The 25,149-nt window shown below is 37.0% G+C and overlaps 1 protein-coding gene across 1 annotated transcript in view; it reads left to right on the top strand.

Moving 5' to 3' along the window:
* Positions 1-25,149, top strand: part of LOC142043039 (connector enhancer of kinase suppressor of ras 2-like) — a 207,787-nt gene that overhangs the window by 82,895 nt on the left and 99,743 nt on the right. Inside the window, exons 3-5 of the mRNA XM_075053707.1 lie at positions 15,374-15,576; positions 16,916-17,003; positions 24,515-24,556. Of these exons, the coding sequence (XP_074909808.1) occupies positions 15,374-15,576; positions 16,916-17,003; positions 24,515-24,556 (333 nt within the window). The remainder of the gene's footprint in view (positions 1-15,373; positions 15,577-16,915; positions 17,004-24,514; positions 24,557-25,149) is intronic.

The following is a 25,149-nucleotide window of genomic DNA, read 5'->3' as shown; positions in this document are numbered from 1 at the left end:
CTGCTGACTTCAAATCATTGTTGCAATAGACACGGCTGGAAATTGTTGCCTGTTCTCATCATGAGATTTGGAAAAGTTAGTGCTCCATTTAGTAAACCATAGAAACACAGGTCTTGCAAAGTATGCTGTGATCTCATAAAAATGCCACTAGAACACCATCCTTTTGTACAAGAGTTAAACTCAGTAATTTTAAGTTCTAAATTCTGGAGTGCTCAGTGGTATCTCTTCCATTGTGATCTCTTATTGCAAACACAGAAATAATACTTCAAGCAGGGTGTATGGAAGGAAAACATGTTGTTTTTCCAGAATCATGACTTGCAGCACAGAGGGCTTTTATGCTTTCCATCAGAAGCCAGCATATGTTTTCAGTGTATTGCTACATAAACGCACTTAATTGTATATTATTACATTAAACATTTTAATATATAATTTAAATCCATTAGCCAGCTGAAATTGATAACTTGGATTTAGCATGTTTTATTAAAAGTCTTTACCAAAGCTATTTGAATTCCCATACACCTGTGGGTGAGAGAAACATCCAAGTGAGAATAATTCTCTAAGCAGATGCGGTTTTTGCTTGTGCATTGCTTGTGTCTGCACCAGTTCATCCCTCTACCAACCTTAACAATTTTTGAAAGTTTTAGCCAATCTCAACCAAACTCGACAGAACGGTGAGTCCACAAGGATTCCTGCAAGTGCCATGGTAGTCAGTAGGTCACTAGAGGGATGGCTCCCAAAACAGTGCTTTTCTGGGAGAAAATGCACTTGATCCTCAGGGAGAGGCATCAGCCACATGGCAAATGACAGGCCGGTGCCTCTGGCCACTGCAGCTCAGAGGGGGCTGTCCCCGACTCCCACAGCTTGGGCCATCAGCCCCTATTCCTACGCAGATTGGCGTGGGAGTCGGGTGAAGAAGGGGATGTGGGAACGAACAGGGGACAGACCACTGAAAATCAGGCCTTTTCAGTACCGCTGCTCACTGAACAATTTGTTATTCCTTACACGGTGGTTTTTAAAGCAGCATGTAGAAATATCTGTGCGGGACTACTGGTTTGCTAGTATGGCAATAACTTATGCTTGCGGTGTGCCAGCACTGAAAACCTTACAACTAGAATAATGCAGGCAGTGAAAGACAGTTCATTGACTGAATCCAGCTAATGGAATATTGATTCAGACCTAGGAAATTACATTAAATAGTAGGGGGAAGGTATATTAGATTAAAGAAGGTACAGGATTCTATTTTTGGAACAATAAGGAAGAATAATACACACTATTGCAGGGAGAGATTAACTTTTCCCCATTAAATGAAAAAAAATTTATTCCACTAACATAAAATTTAAATTTCTTTAAAATAACCCAAAAGTTCAGTGATACACGGAAATTTTCTTTGTTTGTTCATGTGTTCAAAGTCTTAAACATCAAAGAAATTGTTGTCTCTGTAATGGTCCATGTGAAATACACTGGCAATTCTTAGTCTTTTAATGAAAAATAATTGCACTACTAATTATATGATATTTTAAATAACTAGGTATAAACAATATTATGAACATTTAAAATTAGCTTTTAATTTCTCTTCTAAGGCTGTAGATTTCTTTTTTCACTGGGAAGAATTACATTTTATTTATTGCTTATGTGTTTCATCTGCAAAATCTTTTCCTTCCAGAAAGCAATAGTTCATCTTTTCTTTAGGATCCCAATTTGAAATCTATACTGAATGATGTAATGCATGTTGCATTGCACTAGTAGGAAGCACGATACCATAGAGATTCTCTGTGCAAAGGAAATACGGGGAGTCCATCGGTGAAAGTTAAGAATGATGACATATTTTCCCTATGAAAAATTGTTTTTCTTATTTGCAAGGAGCAATTTCTTTCATAAATTCCTAGTAAGTTATTTTTCATACCACTCTGTTACAATATTAATTGCTGTAAGCTGTCTGAATTCCTGAGTAATTATTTGTGATCAGTTATTGTTATAGATAAATTCATATGCATGCAAATATATGTATGCACTTGCATATTCATGTAATTGTTGTTGACTGTGAGTTGCTTGAGCAGCCTTCAGCAAATTCACGATAAAAATAGATAAATTAACTTTTTTCATATTCTCATTAATGCCCATTCAAAAGAATCTTGTTACTAATTTAATTTTTGCATGCTTCTCTCTGAATTATTATGAATATATGTAACATATCTTTTCTGAATGGATGTAATTTTCACATGGAACTACCAATTCTGCAAGAACCTAAGTTAATGCCTGACTTAAGTGAAATGGTCAGTGTCGACATTATCTTTCCAAAAGACAAGCCTATCATTTATTCTCTGAACTTTGAATAATTCAGCACTGTTTAAAATTCTAATTTTGTTATGTACTGAATATCTTATCCTCTGTAATCTTGCATTTCTGCCTTATAATTAATTTTAAGAGGTACTTTAAAAAAATTGAGAAAATGAGACTTCCTATGATTGGACAGTTGGTTCTTACACAAAACTGATTATTATGAAATAAATAGCAAAGTTTAATTGGTCATGAGGTTTTAGTAACAAATAATAAAGGTTTGTGGTTGTTAAACAGTGTACTACACATGGGAAGAATGCAGCACATGAGTAAAGATCAGCGAGTACTGGAAAGGTATAATAAAGGCTTGAGATATTTTGTCCTTGAGATAAAGCCAGTGGAGGTCACTGGATTTGCAACAGGAAATTTAAAGAAGAATTTGAGTGTAATTTAGGTATTTCTGAGGCATAAAGTATCGGCAGTAGGATGCAGCATGGCGCACATGGGGAAACAACAGTGGCAGGCATGGTAATCACTAATGCAGGCAATATTTGGTAATCATTTTCACAAGTTAGCAGATCATGGTCTAATATGTTTTTGGAGGTAATATCTATTAGGTCATCCTTTGGTCTTGCTTATTTTTCATGGTATCCCCAATCAGCATATTCTGCATAGCTTGTTTTCATACACGTATGGAAGAGGTCAAGCCATCACAGATGTCTGGCTTACATATGTTTTTAAATTGAAGCCATATGCAGATCAGTCCTTAATACTTAAATAAAGTAATTGGAAACAATTTATCTTATGATGTGAAAAGAAGCCACAAAATAGACTAACTTCCTTCATCCTCTCGGGTCTTGCTCTTGTGCGTATCAGAAAAGAAATGCTGCCACAGCTTTATTTTCGTACTGGTATTTTTTGAGAGAGTTGACATTGAAGCTATTAAATATGCACAGATGTCAGCTTGACAGAGGACAAATGATGTATGGATGGTGCAATACATTCACCATCTTATGTTAGTATGTTTATGAGAAGGTATCATTATTTCATGCTGCTGTAATATTAAGGTTTTGCTCAAAAAATATGAGAAAACATTAAAAGCATTTTGAAATGGAGAATTTTTTTAAATGCAAATTTACTTCCAGGGAGTTTAGATCTAAACTCTTTGTGAAGATAAAGTTGAGCAGAAAATGTGAATTAGGGCAGTGGGAGAGCAGTTACGAACAGCTCAGAGGGATGCTGCTGAAGTTCAAAGGAAAAGTAGTAAAAGCATTCTCTTCCAGATAAACTAAAGTACTGTTTTAAGCATAGGTTAGGATCAATTGCTCCTGTTTCTGCAACTGATGGTACATTGCCTCCACAGAATTAATTCTGTTGATGGTTCGGACATGCAAATGACCATGCTCCACTTTACAACTGAAATGAGACATGAGTTCTCCTTTCAGAGGGAACCCCTTCTCTTAAGTTTGCTTTCTTAAAGCTTTTCTGAGAGTGGGCATTAAATAGATAAATAGGTGTTTCCATGTTTCAGATGATTCCAAGCAAAAAGTAGAAAATATAAACCAGCTGATCCCCAATATATTAGTCCTATTCTGTTTGTAATGTCAGATGATTTCAGTATAACAAATACCTGTTACATCTAGATCATGTATTTCAATCTAGAAAATAATAAAAATTTGTTTTGACTGCATATTGTTTAATAAAATCTTGAAACATCAGTCCTTCCTACTATTGTTCTATAATCCCTATTACACCCCTTCAGTCTAGGTTACAGTTTTAAATAGTTATTTATTAAACAGAAATATATATATGTGATATATAGCAAGGTATAGATATTTCAACTATTTAAAAACAGAAAAAAATTCAAGTACTTGCTGAATGAGTAATCTAAAACTGTGAAGAATATAGTAAGGTTTTAGATGTTGAAAAAAAAAAAAATCTCTTCAAGGGGTAGAGAAAACGAAAGGAAGAAACCAGAAAAAATATACAGGGAAAAAATGAAATTTAGGTATTCCTTGAACATGGCTAGCAGAATTAGAGTGGCATGATCTTTAAAAATATATTTGAGTGTATTACAAAGTGAACCTTCTGTGTGTTGAAAGTCTCAGACGAGTGGCCCAAGTCATCTGGGATCAGATGTTGTGATCGAGGCATTTTTATTTGCATAAAAGTACACTTTCTTTATACTTGACATTATTATGGTAATAAGCAGTCTACATAACTGAATAGCAGATTTGGTGTTTTTACAGATCTTTAACCAAAAATTACATTGATGTTGTGTCATGAAGTGCTGGATCATACTGTGTGGTCACACAGTATGTGGTGAGATAAAATTTTAAAATGCATTTTAAGAAAATGCACGCTTCTCACACTGATTAGCCTGACAAAGATACTTGTGTATTCAATTTGTTTAATGTTGTAGGACTTTTTTAAATGCCTGTGCTGTATGTAATGAATTTAATTTTCTCATAGCTTTTTGTGCTTTAGATACTTGTACCATAGTAATATATTCTCACTCTCTCTCCATGGATAGATATATATCGTACATAAACAGAAACATTAAGATGTTCCAGTTTATTCAAGCTTATGTAATGAGAGACAGTATTTGGATATTACACAATTTAAATGGCGTTGACTTCATTAGGATTAAGCAGACCAAGAAGGCTTTACACAGTTTGTTCAGAGATCTATAGCAAGAGCTACAATGTAAAAGCTTCTTAAAAAATGTTTGGGCAGGAGATAAGAGCACCGGTTAATTCTTGATCTTGCTAACCATTTCATAATAGAAACTATACTGTGCAGTTTATGTCTGTGGTCTTCTCTTAATCATCTTTTATCCATAGTCATTTCAAGGTCCAGCCTAGCCCTATATTTTTCATGTTTTCAGAGGAGGTACCTGCAGGAATATAACCTCATCTTCTGCTTTTCTCTAACTCAGTTACTCTTACCAGGTGTCCATCATTTAACTTTCTTAACGCTTAAACATAAATTTAACAAGTTTTTAAAATACCATATTCTGAAAAAAACTGTTTCTGAGGCTGGTCTTATAGTCTTTTTGAGTCTGATTTTTAAAGGAAAGACTACCATGTTCTAATTCTTAACTGAAATAAGAAATGCATGGCTTTTTCAATAAAATACTTTTCAAGGCACTTTAATTATGCTTGATTACATTGACATATATCAATTACAATGGAAATGCTAAAGCGTCTTCTGGAAGTAAAAAATATAATGCAAATGTTAAGTTTTTAAATAAGGTTAAAATATTTAATCTTAGCACAATATCTACTTAATGTATCTATTTACAAGATAATAGGAAGGTATATGATGTGCTTAGAAGTGCTGTGACAAGTTCCAAATTATAGACTGAGGAGACAAGAAAGAATTGTGACACAATTTGCTTCTGAAGTGTAGGATAATTATAATGGAAGGGAGCACAAGGGGGAGGAAAGCTACACGCACAAAAGAATCAAGGTGTTTGAGATAATATACTCTAATTTGTATTTTGATGTTGCATATTTGAATAGTATTACCATAGTTATTAATAAATTCCATACTTTTATTTTTATGTAATGTCATTGTGTTCTGTGTACATAAACTAGGTTATAATACTGCAGTTTAACTGTCATAATAAACTGATAGGCAAATGTTATTAAAGATAGTGAGAAGGATTGCTTGTAGAATATAGTGTTGCTAATTTACTGGTTTAGAATGAGAAGAGCTTTTAAAGAAAAAGCTGAAACAAATTTGGGCAATGTTTTACTTGAACTGCAGTCCCCAGCCATTAAGTTGGAATCTATTTTCTTAATACATTTATAGTTTGCAAAACAACAGGGGCTAGGATTTTATATACTTTTAAAAAATATAAATTATTGAATATTTTAAGTAGCACATATCCAGATGTGCCCTCAATTTCTTTTCCTTTCCCTAATGAAGAGCAAAGCAACTTTATTTAGTAAGCTAGGCTTCTTTTGTAATTTGGGAAATTAATCCTGATTAATATCAAAATAGGTACAATATTGTGCATTATTATATTTCAGTGTGCAGTACAGCATCTCCTTGCTATAAAGTAACTGGAATGACCATTATAATAGTAATTCCACTAGACATTTACGACAGACAGATAAGTTGAACTAAGGAGAAGTAGAGGTTTGTGATAAGACATTCTGAGAACTAGGTCATGTTGGGTTCAATTGCCTCTTATTCAGATGCCTCATTCCTTTGCTGACAGAGTATGTGATTACTATCATTACCCAATTAAAACACTACTGTGCAGTGACAAGTCTGACACTGTATGAACTACATCTGACACAGAGTTTCCTTATAATAAAATAAAATAAAACTTACACTATTTCTTTGATTTATTTTGTTTAACTTTTCATTAAATGTTGCCAAACTTGCATTTTATTATAATCATTGTCCCATTTTTACCATTCAGGAAATGTGTTAATTTTTAGATTCCAGTCTCTCGGCCTGAACTTGTATACTGATTCATATGATCACTAATGGATTTTGTTAGTTCATTTTAGATGGAGGACATTTTTAGGCATCGTCCAAGACTGCTTTTAGGTTAGGGTTGGGGAGAGAGATGGATTTGATGGATGGACTATTAGATGGTTAAAGAATTGGCTGGATAGCCACATCCAAGGAGTTACAGTCAGTAGTTCAATGTCCAAATGGAAACCAGTAACAGGTGGTGTCCTTCAAGGGTCTGTACTGGGACCAATACTGTTTAATAATGACATAGACAGTGGGAGTGAGCGCACCCTCAGCAAGTTTGGAGATGACACTAAGCTGAATGGTGTGGCTGATATGCTAGAGGGAAGGGATGCCATCCCAAGGGACCTTAATAGGCTGAAGAAGTGGGCACGTGTGAACCTCATGAAGTTCAGTGAGGCCAAGTGCAAGGTCCTGCACTTGGCTTGGGGCAATCTCCAACATCAGTACAGACTGAGAGCAGCCCTGCAGAAAAAGACTTGGGGATACTGGTTCATGAAAAATGGGACATGAGCTGGCAATGTGCACTTGCAGCTCAGAAGTCCAATTGTCTCCTGGGCTGCATCAAAAGCAGCATAGCCAGCAGGTCCAGGGAGGTGATTCTGTACTTCCACTCTCCTGAGACCCCACCTGGAATACTGCGTCCAGCTCTGGTCTTCAGTACAAGACATGGACCTGTTAGGGCAGGTCCAGAGAGGGGCCACAAAAATGATCAGAGGGCTGGAACACCTCTCCTGTGAAGAAAGGCTGAGAGAGTTGGGCTTGTTCAGCCTAGAAGAGTCAAGGCTCTGGGAGACCTTACTGCAGCCTTTCAATACTTGGAGGGGGCTTATAAGAAAGATGGAGAAAGACTTTTTACCAGCACTTGTAGTGCCAGGACAAGGGGTAACTCTCTTAAACTGAAAGAGGGTAGAGTTAGATTGGACATAAGGAAGAAACTTTTTACAATGAGGGTGGTAAGGCACTGGAACAGGTTGCCCAGAGAAATTGTGGATGCCCCATCATTGGAAGTGTTCAAGGTCAGGGCTTTGAGCAACCTGGCCTAGTGGAAGGTGTCCCTGCCCAATGGCAGGGGGGTTGGACTAGATGATCTTTAAAAGATCCTTTCTGACCTAAACTATTCTATGATTCTAAATAAAATCTCAGCTCTGAGCCTTCAGACACTGGTAATCAGCAAACGGTCACAGGCAATAAAGCACTACGTTTTCCCCAGGGCTAGGTATACAATGCATTTAGTACAGTGCATCAAAAATTAAGTGATAGGTCAATTAAAAAAAAACACAACAAACCAGTATGCTGTAAGCACTAGTTATGCCAAAGGTGTAACTGCTAGCAGACTGCAAGTCAAGTAATTTTTTTTTCCCCCTAGCTGCATACTGCTCCAGCAGAATTTAACACTACCAAATGTAATACAGTAATTACAAGGTATAATTTATTCTTTCTTTCAGCTGAATTTACGTCACCTCTGCTCACATGGAGTACCAATCTAGATATTTTAGCACTTTATCTGAAATCTGTAATAAATGCTTAAAGTGGGCCATATTCTGTGGAACCAAGGTTTAATACATACTTGTAATTTAGTATTTTAAATGTTATGGTAAAACTTGTTTATTTGTTCAGATAATTTCAAAAGAAGGACCTTTGTGATTTACATGAAAAAATTTATATTAACCTCCTTCAAATTGCTCTTCATATAAAGGATATTCAGCTTGTAAATTCTTTTTAAAGAGGAAAAAAATGGCATGCCTGATGGAGATGCACTGCCTCACATACTTTGTCTTCATACTATTTTGATAACTTCACTTTTAAGTTGTATCCTAAAAATATCACCACAAAATTTTAACAGAGCTACCTGATGAAATCAAAGAAATGTTTACAGAGACAAGTATTTTCGAATACGGTTTCTGCTGTGTTTTCTGTTAGGCTCTTAACCTTTAAAAACATACCTCTAGAAGGGAAATTAAAAAAAAAAGAAAGTGTGTTTTGGTGATTTTCATTCTATTTAAGTGTCAGAACTATTTATGCTAAAATCATGGTGTATGATTATTTTGGATTTTTGCTTTCATTAAACAGGCTGTGTTTGCCTGTTTTTATACATTAAGTGCTAAATGACTATATGCTATCACAGACGCTGTAATTTTCATTGCAAAGATATGGCCTTTGCAGGAGCAGCATACACGGCAATGTAGACAGCAGGGAGTTGTGGTATCCCATCTGGCGTGTTGTGTTTTCCCAAAGGCGATTCCAAAAGCCCAGAGCTGCTTTGGGGAATTTTCTTTCCTAGTCATCTCAGAGCCCCATGCTGCAACCGTGCCCCAGGGAGACAGGTGGGGAGAGGTCTTACGGAGAGCCTGCGAGTGCAGGTCCCCGGGGAAGAGGAGGGCTGGCGGGGTGAGCAGGCAGCCTGGGAGGGACCAGACCTGCTTTCCCAGCAGAAGAGGGGCAGAGCATCCCCGCAGAGCCGCATCAGATGTTGCAAGTCCGCCATAATGTTCAGTCAATTTACGTCCAATCTGAGAATCGGTCGAAAACCAGTCTGTAGTGGGGAAGATGTGCCTGAAGATGGAGCTTTTAAATTAGTTTCCTAACCCTGCTCACTGTACAGTGATGCTGGGACTCAGGAAGAGACCATGGCAGCATCCTTCCGTGGCGCTTGACAAATATGTCAGCTTAAAGCAACTGGGAAACTGAGCCCTGAGGAAGAGCTGGAGCGTGCCATGAGTCCAGATGTGCTGCTTTCAGGGTGGGTTGGGAGGGGGAGCGGGGAGCAGCCTGCTGTGCTAAGGATGTTTGTGTGTTCGGGGCAGGGTGGCACTCGCAGAGCAAAGGCATGTCTACTGTGTGGGTTTGCTAATGGTCCTCAGCTGTCGTCTGAAACCCAGACCTGCAGTTATGGCTACCAGAGTTGGACTGGACTGATAAATTGGGGGGATTCATTTAAGTTTAGGCATGAAACATAAAAATGGGAGTGTAGCACAGTATTTAGGTTGTGGTATTTTAAATGCCTTAACATAGTCAGTTTCATGTAAGATGCTTGAATTTGTCAGGGTTGTTTCCTTTAATCTTCTCAGTCAGATTTACTGCTCCGCACTTTTATTTCTCTGAACCTTACAGTTCACTGAAAATTGTAATGTTCTCAAAATATCACTTACAGAAAAAGCTGTATATGCATCCACGTGTTTATACATATTTATGCATACATTACACCAACTATTTACATGAATGACAACATAAAGAAAAGCTGCTATAATTAAAAATAAATCTGTTTTTAAGGTAAATTAAAGTCATCACTTAGGCAATATAAACTATTTAGCTTAAATTATATCCTGTGTCAACTAAATTTCAATGTACGCACATTTTTTTATCTCTGTAAGTCACATTATAGCAAAACAATTTCACTATATTAGTACCTTTAAGTATATAATGCTGGGGGTTTTTCCACAGAAGAAATACTCATATTGCAGGTATCTCTTGCTCTGCTTTTGATCTTCAGGTGTTAGTATTTACAAAAAATTGATTAGCAATTATCTTTTTTTTTCCATTTTATTTTTTATTTTTTACATGTAACTTTGTTACAATAATTTGGCCTATTTTGTCTTAGTAGCTAAAATTTTCACAGGTAGTGTTACTAGCATAAAATACTAATTTGTGATGTTATTACATACCTGCATTAAGACAGGAAAACACCCTAAGCCCTAGCTGAAGACTTTTTTTCATTCCACTTTGAATATGTAAAAAACCACAGGTGTTACATTGTCAGATGAATAAAAAAATTTGCTCAGTTTTCCCACTGTCTTTTAAAAATGGAACTTCAAACCAGAATGTATGTACAAAACAAGCAGAGGTTTTAGCTAGAATTGTGATACAGACACAGAGCGGGAGGGTTCATTGTCACAGTATATTCAGCTATTTCTGCATTTTGCATTTATGACACAAAAAGGAAGAAATATCTGTTTGGAGGCAGATTTCATATTTTTCAACTTCCAGTATGCATTTTTATCTATATGGAATATTCAATAACTTATCTCTTACATCATATCTCCCACTCTGCACTAGTAAAAACAACAGTCTATTTCAGGTTGTTAAAAAAACCCTGGTATTCTCTCCTGTCTTCTGAATTCTAGTGCTTCTGACAACAGCCACCTGGTTTTTCTGTACTTCAAAAAAGACAATCAACTGCAAAAGCCCAGGATCTGGCCTGTCTCTTCCCTCTCACCACCCTACAATAACCCTAATCACTAAGAACACCTAAACCGGCATCTCAAACTGGACAGGAGAGGGGAACTAGAGGGATGACAGGAATCCTCACTGATAATTTGAAAATGGGAAAATTAGAGAGTGAAATTGCTAAAATTGAGTACTGTGTTTTACAGACAGCAAGCAGACTTATCCTTAAACTGAAGTCAGTTGTACATCTCACTAACAAGTGTCACTTCAAGCACAGCTTCATCTTTGCATTATTGCTAATGATATTCTTCTATAATAAGCTTGTCTGCCTCTGATCTCACATTTGCGTTTTAATTTCTACCTCTTGAAATCCTTCTTTTTAACTCCTGTCATGGAATAGGGCATCAGGAATTGCTGAGCTCCAACCTAAAATATACTACTGGATCAGTCTGTCACTGAACAAATCAGATAATCTCTATGCAACTCTTTCTGTGTGTGTGAAGGTAATAATGCTATCATATATCACACTCAGTGAACATACAGAATTTTCTTACTGTTTGAACAGTGCTTTTGTGTGAAGAAGCTTAAGTAAACATTTAATGGATTTACAAGTCACATCTTCCTGGGTTCAAGGTGTGCTGTTACTTTGGCCCTTTCTTCCAGGAGTTACCCTTTCTACAATATACCTGTCGGGCTCGTTTTACTGAAATGGAGTGTTGTCGGCTTTAGTCTACTTTCTATTCTCACCAAGCAGTTTCATGATACAGATTTTGTGATAATTTGACAAACTGCATGGCTGTGTAGTTCTAGACAGACAGTGTTTGGGGTCACTTTAATAGCCAGTATTCATTCTCTAAACCTGTATGTCACTTTCCACTAATAGAGTAATTTGGTAAAAATGACTGTGCAGTAACCCTAAGCATCATGAAACAAAACCAGGGAATGGAGCAAACCTTGCTTGCTTTTTTTTCCCTACTCTTGGTATGAAAAATAATCCTGCCTATGCTAATGGCACCCTCTTGCCCCTTTTAGATGTTTTTCCTTTTTCCTTTCCTTTTAAACCAGAAATTATATCCAGGATTTACTGTGCAAGAAAGAAATCACCTGCCAGGAGATAGAATTTTACAGGCTCAGGAGCATCATTTCTATGGCGTGTCTCACAATAACAGCACATATTTAACACAGTGAGAGCAGAATATATGGCTGTGAAAACTGAACTCTGATATGGTAGCTGTGATAATGATTTAGTCTGGCAGGTTTGAGACTATCTCAGTTAGCATCATGTAGATGAGATGCCTACAGGAATTAGAACTGAGATCTGGATACTTCTTGCAGTGTCATATATACAGAACAAGGCTACCCACCTACTCGCTCATTATCATAAGCTGCAACTCTTCTATTTGTGTTTTCAAGCACATTCGCTGAATCATAATCAATGCAGCTCAAATTTGTGTGTATACCCACCTGTTTGCTCTTTTCTTCTCTGGAACAATCTCTTTTATATCCCATCACCTTGGTTGCTGACTAGGGAAGCTCGACAGCGGCCATAGTTTCCTTCAATAGTTTTCTAATGCACTGCCGCTGTGGGGCTTGTGGGGCTTCATGGCATCAGCGCTTCAGCCTGGCAAACAGATTGCACAGGAGGTGGCAGCGGAGAGAGAAACACGTGCAGCTGATGTGAGGTGAGCTGTGGTGCAGTAAATTAGGATGAGGTGCTCGAAGGTGATACTTTCAAGGTTTATTTTTAACCACTCTTTGCCCCAATTTATAGTTGGTTATGGTGGTTTCATTTAAAAATTAACATCGTGGATTTGAGGCAAACTTAAATTTAGAGCAATGCAATGTCTCTGTCTTCTACAGATATTGATTCACTGTCATTTTTGTAATATTTTTATCTTTTCCCCTTTATTGTGTCTTTCTAAGTCTCAGTTAAACCACTAACTTCCATCAGCGCTTTTACTGTGCTGAAAAATTTCCATTCATCTTCTGATTATCTTTATGGATGTATTTTATCTATATTCTGCTATATTTTAAATTTTATATTGACATTGAGGTTGCCATCAGCATGTAATTAATAAACTCTAAGATGAAACAGCGAACTTGTTCACTAGGTGTATTTCCTCAGATATATTTTCTGTTCAGTTCTCTGTGTTTTCCAATGACTTGAGAAGATCACTCCAGTTGATTACACTTGTTAGTATCTAGCATACTTTCTGGCTTTTATAGATTCGCTGGTCAAACTCTTTCCTTTCTTGCTTAGCTTTTCTTGTAAGTAAACTGACAGGTTTCCAGAGCTTTTATGCAATAATGAATTATTGGGAGAAACATTTTCTGCTTGTTTCCGCAGGGATAAGCAAGGTTGGCCTTGGAAATAAAAACAGGAGGATCTGGTTTATCATCCTTATAATGTGTTGTTGAGTGTGCAAAATGAAACTCTCTCTGAGGGGAAACCGAGCATTGCCTAGCTGGTTGCTAGCTGGTAAAGGCATCCCAATACATCCACTTGCTCGTCATCTTGGCACGAGTAGAAGTTGAGAGAAAAATAGAGCAGGGGAGGGAATTCCTTCGGTGCTTCAATAAAAGAAAGATTAGCCACAAATATTAAACAGATGGCATACTAATATCAAATACAACTTGCTTTTTAACTTTAAACTTTTCCAAAATAGAATGACTGACTTCAGCGATGCTGTTGCTAACTGTACAGTATTTTTCCCAGAAAAATGATGAAGAGAATTGTTCTCACCTGTAGCTAAACAAATGTAACTTTCTTTTGTTTCACTATTCAATCTTAAACTGGATGCTTCCAAACCTTATTGACTGATTGTGATGCTTTAGGCATGATACGTATATAACAATGGAACTAATTCTGTCCCTAGTATGTAAAATTCTTTTAAAGTTTAAGTTCTTTGTAGCGAGCTAAATAAGATAGCAAAGTGTTTCCATTCCTTGTCAGTTGCCCTCCAAGCTTGAGGCAGGGGGCCTAATTTATTTTTGAGAGTGAACTTTGAGGGGGAGAGTGGCTGGTAGAGAAGGCGTGGTCCTAAGTACCAGCTATAAGTGGTCCAAACAACATTACCAAGAGTTTTTTTGTATTTTGTTTGACTACTATACAATCCCATTTCATAAGCTTGTTATTGGTCAGTACGTTTTCCTTTTTTAGTGTTGAATATTATTATTTCTAGTACAAATATCCATACTAGTGTCCATTGTTACTGTGTATTGTTTGTGGTTCTTTATTCTCTGTTTTGAGGAAGAAGTTTAGGCAGAAAAATTAATGTGATATTGATGATCAGTCATCCTCTGTAACATATGCATAGTTGAAATTAATAGTGGGCAATCAATTCATACTCTGAAAGTTCATTTTGTTTAAGTGCTTATTAAATTCTTTCATATGCTACATCCTGTTGTGGCAGCAAGAAATCTGGCTTCAATTCAGTCTGTTTGAGACTTTCAATGTGAATTTGAGTGAATTATTTAATGTATATGAGCTGAGATATCTTTGTGCTTGTTACCTGGCTCTAAGTGGGGAACTGCCTTGGTGATAAAAGGACAAAGACGTGGATAAAGGAATGTGGATAAAGGGAGAAGGGACTTGTGCATGGAAAACTTCACTTAGATTAAAAAAACCCAAAACACCCCATCAGAATTAGAACAGTGGAATAAAATCCATTAAGAACTGTTAAATATGAAGACGCTGTCACTGGCTGAAGTCTCTAAACCACTAACAGCTGTTACTACATGCCTGCTCCGTTCTCAGATGCTTCTCTATGCAGTCATTGGAAACAGGAGTACCATGTCTTTGCTCTGACCTGATTTGACTGTTCCCATATGACATTACATATGGGACAGCTGCTCACCAACAATAGCAGGGTTCAGGAAGGAATTTTCCTGTAAAAGCCTGTCACTGAGGCCATGTAAGATTTTATACTTTTTTCACAGTTTTAGGGAAGTTCTGCTAAGGCAAAGTTACTACAAGTTAGTGGAGGGACTAACACAAATCTGAGTGAGATCCAGTGCAGTGGGACTCGTAAAGACCTGCTCTCAGAGGTAACACATACACCAAACGGTTGGTTAATCCTGAATCGTAGCAGGTAAGGTATAGTGGACTGACTCATCTTCACTTTTTGAAAATGGGTAAGATGATGAGAGCCAGCATTTGGGGATTCTTTTTCCTTCCCCTCAGTGACTTAGTTGGACCAATAGGTCCGGGGACTCTAGCACTGTGAGTGTTGATGACAACGGAGGTTGTCGTGCTGACAGGATGGATGCATCCTGTATGTTCTAAACAAAGTAGCCTGTTGCTTAGTCTACCACCAGGCATCCATAACTATCCTATCCTTTCAGCCAATGCCATTCAGAATGTTTAACCTCACAGTTTTGTTCATGTAGCTGACAACACGCTATTTCACTTATGTATCTTCTTCTTTCCCCTCAGAATTATGGTTTGGAGACCGAAAACCTGAGAACTCTGTCTCACAAGCTGAATGCCTCAGCCAAAAATCTTCAGAACTTTATAACGGGTAGAAGGAGGAGTGGCCATTACGATGGCAGGGCCTCCAGACGACTGCCAAATGATTTTCTTACCTCTGTAGTTGACCTGATTGGTGCTGCCAAGAACTTACTAGCCTGGCTGGACAGGTAATTTACTATTCTTATGCATGAAGGATCAAGAAATAAGTCTTTGGGTTGTTTTGTATTTGTTCTTTCTTTTTCTCTTGTACCCTTTTATTCTAATATTAAAGTGGCAGTTCTGGATTTCTAGCTCTAAATTTTGTTTTGCAAATTTCTCAAATATTGGAGGCAAAATGTAGTACCCTTTTCTGTCAGGAGGGTGTTCAAGTTTCCTCTAGTTATTGCTTCAGATTCTTTCAGTCTGGTAGTATTTTGTGTGAAATGAATACTTTTGTGCTATTCCAAGTTGGCATCTCACTGCAACAAGTGGTAACTTCATCAGTAATTTCAGAAGGAAGGTAAGGAAGAAAAGATTGTGGAGTTTGAACTGTCCTTCAGCCTTCAAAAAGACACAGAAAAGCTGTAGTTGAGCAAATCAATTATGAATTTTCAAAATAAATTATAGTACTTGCTTAGTCTGAAAATTAAATTTTCTTATTAGAGTTTTTATCAAGAGTACGATTGATGTGTTAGTACAGTTGTGGTGTTTGTTAATGCTCAACAATCAGCCACTGTGTTTTTTTAATCCACGAATTGAGAATTTGATTAAAAGTATCTCTCTGAATAAAAGTAGTTAAAATTTTGACTGTGGAAAGACAGAAGCCAAAACATAAAATAGTATCAGAGCATTTATGGTTTGTTTCTCTTTCTTTGGAGTTATAGCAATGGATAGCTTTATCTTGAATCTGAATGCTCTTTAATGTATAAATGGCACCTTAGAAATCACAGTGAGAGTGAATCACCCTCCTTTACAGGATTTGTATAATCCTGGTGACATCTTCCTAACCTAATGCCAGCAGTCATATTCTCTCGGGCTATGACCTTGTCAGTTCTTATAAATTCAAATGGGGTCAGATTCAGCTAGAATTTGGAAAGCCTGAAGAAAATCCAAGTGTGCAGGAAGCTGTTGGTGACTAAGTAAGCATTACTTTGCTCTCTGAGTTAAGGTGCTAGCTGCTGCTGAAGAGTGATGTCGTACTGGAAATGCTGTCTTTTTAATGAGCTGTACAAAGGAAATCTGGACTACTTACAATTATTTGGAAGGTCCTATCTCCACTTCCCCCAAGAATGATAACTTCTGATGTTCTGGACAAAATCCAGTTTACATCCTTCCTGCTTACACCGTTTCTTGTTTCAAAGGCATATTTTACAAAAATTGTGTAACTTGCTGCTGGAGATTGTCATGATGAGGTGTTTCGCATTTCTGTGGTGTAGGACTGATCTCTATATTACATGTATCTGCTTATACTGTAAACAGGAGTTATAATCCTTAATGCTGTATAAACCCATCCTTCCTTTGTCACAGGTCTCCATTTGTCAGCGTGACAGAATACTCACTGCTGAAAAACAACATTGTTCAACTGTGCCTGGAACTAACAACCATTGTGCAACAGGTAAGAGTGGTTATCTTCCGCTCAGTCCTCTTCATACTGTTGCTTAAAAATTGCAATAATAAAAACATTGCTAAGCTTTTACTTCACCAGAAAAATTGTTTCAGCATTACCTCTCTGTTCTTTGTGTATTCTCTTTCTCTGGGAGCAACCGGAAGATTTTTGGACTTTGGTTATCTTCATATGCCTGGATAGATTGAAGGACAGTGTGAAATTAAAAATAATCCACTTTTTGCTTTTAAGTAGACTATTTCATGTCATGTTATTTACCGCCATGCAAGTGTTAAACAAAAGAATAAAGCCACAATGGGAAACAGCTTAACTACTGCTAACAGTTTATTACAGATTAAAATAGGAATGATCAAAAACCTTTCACGGACAAGTTCTTACAATACATACAAATATATCTAGATCCTGTCCTGTGGCTGCTTCACTTAAAGGACAGCTAGTTACATGAAAGTTGTTTAGTGATTAACATGAAATATTCATAACATTAAACAAACCAAATATGGAACAAATAAGGGTAGTAATATTATCATCACTGACATTTATTAATTAATTGTAATATAGTACAGTCCACAGGTACATAAAATTAATTTATTTGGTCTGTAGTGCTACGTAATATACAAATAATAGTCTCTGACAGTGTCTGCCCCTGAAGTAAGACACAGAAAAACTGAGTGGAAATTAGTTTTACAAACATTTACAGTGAGCTTCTCATCTTGTGAGTGGATAAAAATATTGATGAGGCAAAATAGTGTTATTGGAATACATGGAGAGGTTAGAGAACAGGCAGGGCTGTCTTGGAATGAAGCAAAAGAGAAAGATGAAAATGTTGTAGGAGGGAAAGCAAGAAGAAAGTTTAGCTAAAGCTGTAGTTTTTGTAAGCACCTTAAACTGGCCCTGCCTCCAATATACAGGGCTGCACTGCCCGCCTCTGTCCTATGCTGGCACAGTTTTCCATGTAACCTCACAGTAGACCAATCATAGAACTCATTTAATTTAAAAGGCTTCCTGGAGTAGTAGCATTCTGCAAACTCTTGTTTTTTTTCCTTTTCAGTTTCATGTTGGTTCTTGGAAAAAAAGAACTAAGGCTGATAAATATCAGTCTGGTTTTTACACTATTATCCTTATTTTACAATATTCAGCTTTATTCCTTTTATCCTTTATAGAAATTTTGTCCTTTATGCACTTTTGCAGTGCAGAACAAAGATCTTTTTTCTCTTTTCTTGGTTTAAAAATTCCTATGTAGGCATTTAATTATTTATGTATCTTTATTAAGCTTTCTCTTACAAGGTGTTTATAGCACTAGGCTATTTTTGATTTACAGACTAAGCAAAATGAGCTTCTCTACAGCATAAAAAGTTCAAATTCTGATTCTGCCCTTCAGCTGATATTGCACTTTGATTTTTTCCCTAGGTGAAGATAGTATAATTTTGAATTGCTGTCTCCATTTCTGTCGTTCATTTCACTGCTTTTGGCAGATGAAATTCAGTTCTCCTCTGCCAGCAATAGTTTGGTTCTTTTTTTTCAATTCCTCAACTCCACTCCCAAAGCTGTCCTCCTTTTGACAACTTAAAAACAGTCTATCTTTTAGCATAAACTCCAAGACATTCCAAGATGAAAAAAGTTTAGTTAGTACTTCAGGTCAGTTACAAATCAAGTTTTGCCTTTTTCTGATCTTATTGTCAGATCTGGGTTGTTTGGTAGTCATCTATTAAGATCTTTTTACAGTATATTAAACTTAGCACCAGAAGGAGTAGATAAAACAAAATCATTCATAGGGAGACAGTTTTGCTGTTACTAAATCTGAGGAAAATTGATCTTAATGTATGAAAGCAGAAATGTCTCACCTAAACCAGAACTGCAGTCTTAACTGTAGGCTAAAATATGAATTGAAAGGCATAACTAATAGAAACCTAGATCTCGGATCCTTTCAGATACTCCTTGTTTTATGAATGGTATAAATTTTAGATGTTTAATTTAGTCAGTGTGAAAGTAGCAGTCAGGGCTATGCCTTTGGCACATTAAGTGAGGAATGTCTTCAACCTGAAGATTTATTCTGTGCAAAATTAACATGCTTTTTGTGCATAACCTACAGCTGCCACTCAGGGTGAACGTCCTTCTAAATAGGGGGCATTACTATGTAATCTTAGTCTAATATAGACACTGCTTATGAATCTTCTTGCTAGGGTGTACTGTGTGTATCCGAGTGACATACTCTTAGATCTAGTAAGGATGTAGGGTTGGGTTGGTTGGTGGGTTTTTTTAGCTTTTAGGTCATATTCTTTCTCTGTGTGACTGTGAAGATGAGATCTTCATTCAAAATTTAAACCAAGCAGATGAACTGCGGTGTTGGGTATTATTATTTACATACCATGTAAATGCTACAATGAATAAGCAGCCACTTGTTTATCTGTAAATAGTATCTTCTCATGCTGGTTATAAGAAAATTGATCTTTATTCACTAGTTTCAGAAATGTTTTATACCTGTCCATTTATGCTTGGGAATGTACTTCATTCTACTCAGTTTTCTTATCCCTCACGATCTCACCTTCACTAAAATAAGTAGGGAAACTATAAAAGAATAGCATTATGCAGAAAGCTGCAGAGACATCCTGATTTTGAGGTGCAATGTCCCATCAAAATGTGTTGATGATAATGTGCAAAAAAAGTATGTTAGATCAGAGTATTGCAGATGTCTGAGCTCTCTGTTGACTTCATTTTGTAGTATAGCTCTAGCTTCAAGGTAGACTAGCTCTCATTTTTGCTCTGAAAATGAATCTCCACCAGACTAACTTAACTGAATTTGGATTTAGTCATGCTATACTGCCAAGGCTACCCTGGGGGAAAGATATCTGGAATAATTGGGGAAGAACAGGTTTGGAATTTTGTTCATAAAATGTAGCCATTGTTTAATTTTTCATTGAGTAGAAAGAGTTCACTACTCCTAGTAAAAGTTGGTTTTCCCTGGTTATGTCTAGGATGTTTAAACTTGTGACAGATGCTTTTGATGCGTGCATTAAATAGCATGAACAAACATTCTCTAAACAAAAAGTTTGTCTGTGTCTTACCAAAGAATATCAGCACAACTCAGGCTGATTTTTTTCCAACAAAAGCCAAACAAAATTTTGCTTGTTCTCCCATTTATTAATGTTTAATTAACCTCACTGAGATAAATTCAGAGACCATATCACAGATTTTTACCCTATGTTTAGTCAAATACTTTGTGTTTAGGGTAAAGCATATGGTTTTTAAAGCTATCTAGTTTGTACTGCAATTGATAGAAATTGTTGCTTCTTAGTAGGTTCCAGTACCTGGTCTAACTTTTAAATTAGCCCTTCTCTGAGCAGGTGGTTGGGCTAGATAACCTCCAGAGGTCCCTTCCACCTGAATTATTCTGTGATTCAGCAACTGCCATTAAAAACGTGGATGTTATTTCAGTTTGAACTTTGCAGACTTCGGCTTTCAGCCCCTCGATCTTATTTGGCTTGCATTTGCTAAAGAACATTTTGTTATCAAACTTCTGTTCACTGTTTTCTAAATATCAAGTCTTTACCTTAATTAAACCAGGTAAAATAAATTATGTTAGTGTATTACTGTTGTATATTTGCCTAATTTCAGAGTGATCTCATTCTTTTTAATGTGTGAATTCCGGAAGAGTGTTTGATTTTATGTATGCAAGCACTATATTTTTAATATCATTTTGTCATATCCACCATTCAAAGATTGCAGTAGATCTTTACTGCAGTGTTATATTGGGAAATGGCGCTCAACTGGCAAACATCACAAAGTTTTAAGTTCTCTTCCAAGCTGCTCCTTTATAGGGTCTCTGTTTTCTTTTCAGTAGTTGACTTAACTCATGCTGTTTTATTGTGCTAAGTTAATGAGCTAAATATTTTACATGTATTAGTATTTTTATGTGTTAGTTAACTGCCCTCAAGGCTTGTCATAAAACACTCTTTATGGTATCTGCAAATTTCAGTAGTACTTGCATTTTTTTCTTTTGGAATTAGAAACTAAAATTATGAATATAGTGTGGGTGAGCACAAGTCCTACTGACCTTTTCTCTTAATGAATATTCAAAAGAATGCTGTTTTACTTTATCAGTTATGAAGGTATACTGTACCTTTGAAAGGTAGGATGTTCTGGATGGTGCAGAAGCTGGCACGGGCAAAGGGGAAATAGAATGAAGATACTAATTTTTTTAAGAATTTTTTAAACTCTAAGAAAAAAAACATTTTTAAAATGTCATCTTGATTATTGAATATGTAGAAAGAATATCACTATAACTATTATTTATTTTCTAAGAAAAATAGATCAAAATTCTATAATTGTTAGTCTTGGCAGAATTTTTTTTAATGAGATCCCTAGTGCATTGCTTCATATCAGGGACAAATAAATCAGAAGAATATTGTGACCTACATATCTTAATATTTTAGTATAATGTTGCAAGTGCTTTTAACCTCTCAGTTAAACTAGTCTGATGCATTTACAAAAAAAGTCAATATGCATCTGTTTTGGAAGGAATCCCAAAGCCATTAACATTTTTAATGCTAACGTAATCTTGAATGTGCAACATAAGTATAGCTAACATTAATTCTGGTCTACAAAACAGTAAAATTTCAGTTTTACTATACATAAGTCTTCTATTCTTTGACCTGAAGTAATCAAGTTTGTTGAGAACGAAGCTTATATTGTATTTCTAGCACAGAAATTAAAGGAATAATTTAGAAAGGAGCATTAGCTCTGAAGTCAAGCTGTAAGCCCTGCTGTGATCATTTTGTTCTCTTGGTACTTGGAGGGTTAAAAGGAGATGGTGGATGTGCTGTTTGAAGTGTGTAAAACTTGTAGGGAAAACTGCCTTGGGCATTGCCAACCAAACTGACTAATTGAATTCTTTTTTTGTGCTGTAGAAAATAACAGTATGAATACAGAAGAAACATCAAAGGGATACTTGACCATGAAATGCTAATATAAATTCTTTTCTGTGTTCCTTGGCACTCACAATCTTCTGATTTTGACTTTCTTATTCTATAACAATATTCTCTAAACTGTATTCACTTAGAAATTAATTTCTCTACAAAAGTGCTAATCCTCCAAGATAAACATGACCTTTAGAGTTGAGGGTGCGACTGTTACCTGTACCCAGGGCTGAGTGGCTCCGACAGCCTAAAGCTGCTCTGCAGCACCCTCAGATGGGCTGAGGGACAGGGTCCTCGAAGCAGCACCCAAGGAAGAAGGTTCGAGAGCTGGACATGGCCTCAGTGGATGGGACATAGCCGAGGCTTTCCGCTGATGGACAAGAGGAGCAGAGATCTGCCAGTTAGCTGCTATTTCTTTTGCAAAGAGTACCACAGCCTATGCAGGTCATGTAGCTAATCTACTTCTAGGGTAAATGGAGTGAGGATGTTGGAATTATTTCATGGGAAGTATAAAGCATTTAACTGTTATTGCTAGCATATTAAGATCCAGGAAAGAGGAAATCTTGAGAACTATAGAGAATCTTAAGTTACTTGAGGGGATCTTTTAGGGTATATCAGGGAGTTAAATTTTACTTTAAAACTTAGTCAAGGAAAAAAAGACAAATAAACGAGACAGTGTTTTTTACTTGTCATATCCTCATCCTTAAAAATACGTCCTGAAATCTTGCTTTGTAGAAAGCTTTTTTCCAGTGTGACATAGCCTTTGGAGAAGTATTTAGCAATTTCCCAACATAATTTTTCTGTTGTTAACCATTAATTCACTTAAATGTAAATAATCAGTGTCAGTATGGCATTATAAACAAAATTCCTGTGATAAACAAGGCCCCTGGCGAGGCGAGGCTCCTGCCCTGCCCAGTCCTCCTCAGTAGGTTTTGTGGTGGCCATTTCATTCCCTCCCTCACAGGGCTCTGGGACTCCCGCCAGCCACAGACAGGGTTGGGCTGTGTCTCCCTAACACAGGGAGGTGCCAGGTTACCTCAGAAGTATTTTCTCCTCAGATTTTTTTACAGAAATGCACCCCTTTGATGACAGGTAGGTGTCACAGGCCAGCGCTCGCCGTGTAGGAGTGTGGTGGGCTGCCTGCCTCAGGCGAGCGGTGGAAGGTTCTGGAGCTCTGGGGCTGGGGGCTGAGGGAGGCTGGCCATGGGGGCTGCGGCCCTGGCTGCGGCTGGCCTCAGCGGTGACCAGTTTTGGGGGGAAGTCTAATCTAATCTCACTCTGTCTGGCAAACTTGAGTTTTCTGTTATTTCCTTTTAAGCTTCTGTTTTAGTAAAATATAGCTTGAGAGCCCGTGTGGTGATTTGGACTGCTGACTGGCAGGAGGAGGGTGGGGTACAGCTGCCGCAGTGTACTTGGGCCCTCCCCTGTAGGAAAGGGGTAAATACTGTCTTGTCATGACTGTGTCTTGCTTTATAGAGCACTGTACTGACAAAATCTTCAAAACATTAAAAAAGCAGTAGGGGCAGTAGATCTCTTTTAGGAATCTGTATGCTTTGTTTCATGAAGAAAAAGTAATATTCTAGCCATTGTAATATCATGAAATCAAAAGGCAAGTTAAAGGAGGAATGACTCAAGCTATGGAGTGATAAGATTTATTATTCTTAAAATGATAGCTAAAATAGGAAGAAGACTGCTCGAGAAGTTACAGGTCTTAAGCAAATAAAGAGGTTGATCAGGAATGTTGTTTGTCAGGCCTACTTTAAATTGGTTAAAAGCAATGTTGCATAATGGAAAGCTGGGATGGAGTTGTTCTTTGGGAGGCCTTAAGGCGGTGAAACCCCCTGAGTGTCCCTGGGCCAGTGCTCAGCACGAGCAAGCCCATGTCCTTTCCCATTCCTTTTTGGTGTGGTTTGTGCCTTCCAAAGTCCAAAACTAGAGCAGTTATGTGACTTATCCCAAGTGATGGGACCGGTGCTGTTTCTTGTCCCTCGTGGATGGTGTAGACAGTCAGGGCCTTGAAGCAAAAGGTGGAGCAAACCAAACGGACAGTGGGGACATACCATGTTTAACATCTTTAGCATTGTACTTGTCAAAATATTCTGTTTACTCTTCCTTCCCATGCTTTCTAGTAACACAGTCTACGTAGTAGTAGGTCTGACACAACTCTCTGCACCCCACACAACTTGTAGAACAGGTAACAAACGTTCTGCCTGATTTAAGGCTCGGCGATGTATCTCTCGCTCTGCACATCATTGAAATTCTGACATGCCAGATTAATTATATTCAATTACTTTTTTCCTCACTGTCATGAATCTGTCCCCCCTGCTTTACATTTATATTGTTGCTAGTATTGAGCTGAAGTTTCAGGACTATCAAGGTAAGAGTAGATCCCTGAGGTTAACCAGCCACAAGAGAGGTCAAGTTTCCTAAGACTGTAAAGTAACCTTTTGGCATGACAAAACTCAAGAGCTCATTTGTCTTTACAGGTATTTCTGTGAGAGATAGTTATCAGCATAAAGCCTTCTTTTATTTCTTAATAGGAAATTTAAAACAATGTGCATTAATTGTTTTTGTTTTATTTTACCACAGGATTGTACAGTGTATGAAACAGAAAATAAAATTCTTCATGTGGTAAGTCATTTAAGTATTCTGCTTTGGTATTCTGTAATCCTACTCCATCCATTTAAATGACTTTAAAAAAAAAAAAAAAGGGCTACTCTAGGAAAATAAAGTTCCTAGCTATTTGACACAACTTCTGATAAATTATATCAGTTGCTAAATGTTAAGGTTTCATAAATAAGATCAAATAGTTAAAAAGTTAAAAATTATTTTCAAGCCCAGCAAGAGAGATATCATCTTACATGTTTTGTGACCCCCTGAAACCAACTTAGTACAAGTTATTTGTGCCTCCTACCAGCCAGTTTAACGACTGCCCCAGTACTCTAGATTTAACACTCAGAAATGTCTTTTTTTTTTTTTTTTTGCATCAACATAAAGAAATGGAGAGATGCTATGCAAACAATAAAATATTTTTTTCACCCAAGACATTGTTTCCAGTTTCTCTGAAGACTGGAGGCTCATGGAAGATGGTGTCATTCACTTAAGAACCATTCCTACCAAGCCTCTTTACACTTTCCTAAATTGGAAGTCTTTCAAATGTAAGGCTTAAGAATCGGCTTACTTCTGGTATTCCCTAATTTTTGCCTGTTTATTTTAGTAGGCAA

The sequence above is a fragment of the Buteo buteo genome, chromosome 22 (assembly GCF_964188355.1).
Source record: "Buteo buteo chromosome 22, bButBut1.hap1.1, whole genome shotgun sequence".
In the NCBI taxonomy this organism is placed as follows: Eukaryota; Metazoa; Chordata; class Aves; order Accipitriformes; family Accipitridae; genus Buteo; species Buteo buteo.
This window is presented reverse-complemented; position numbering and strand designations above follow the sequence as displayed.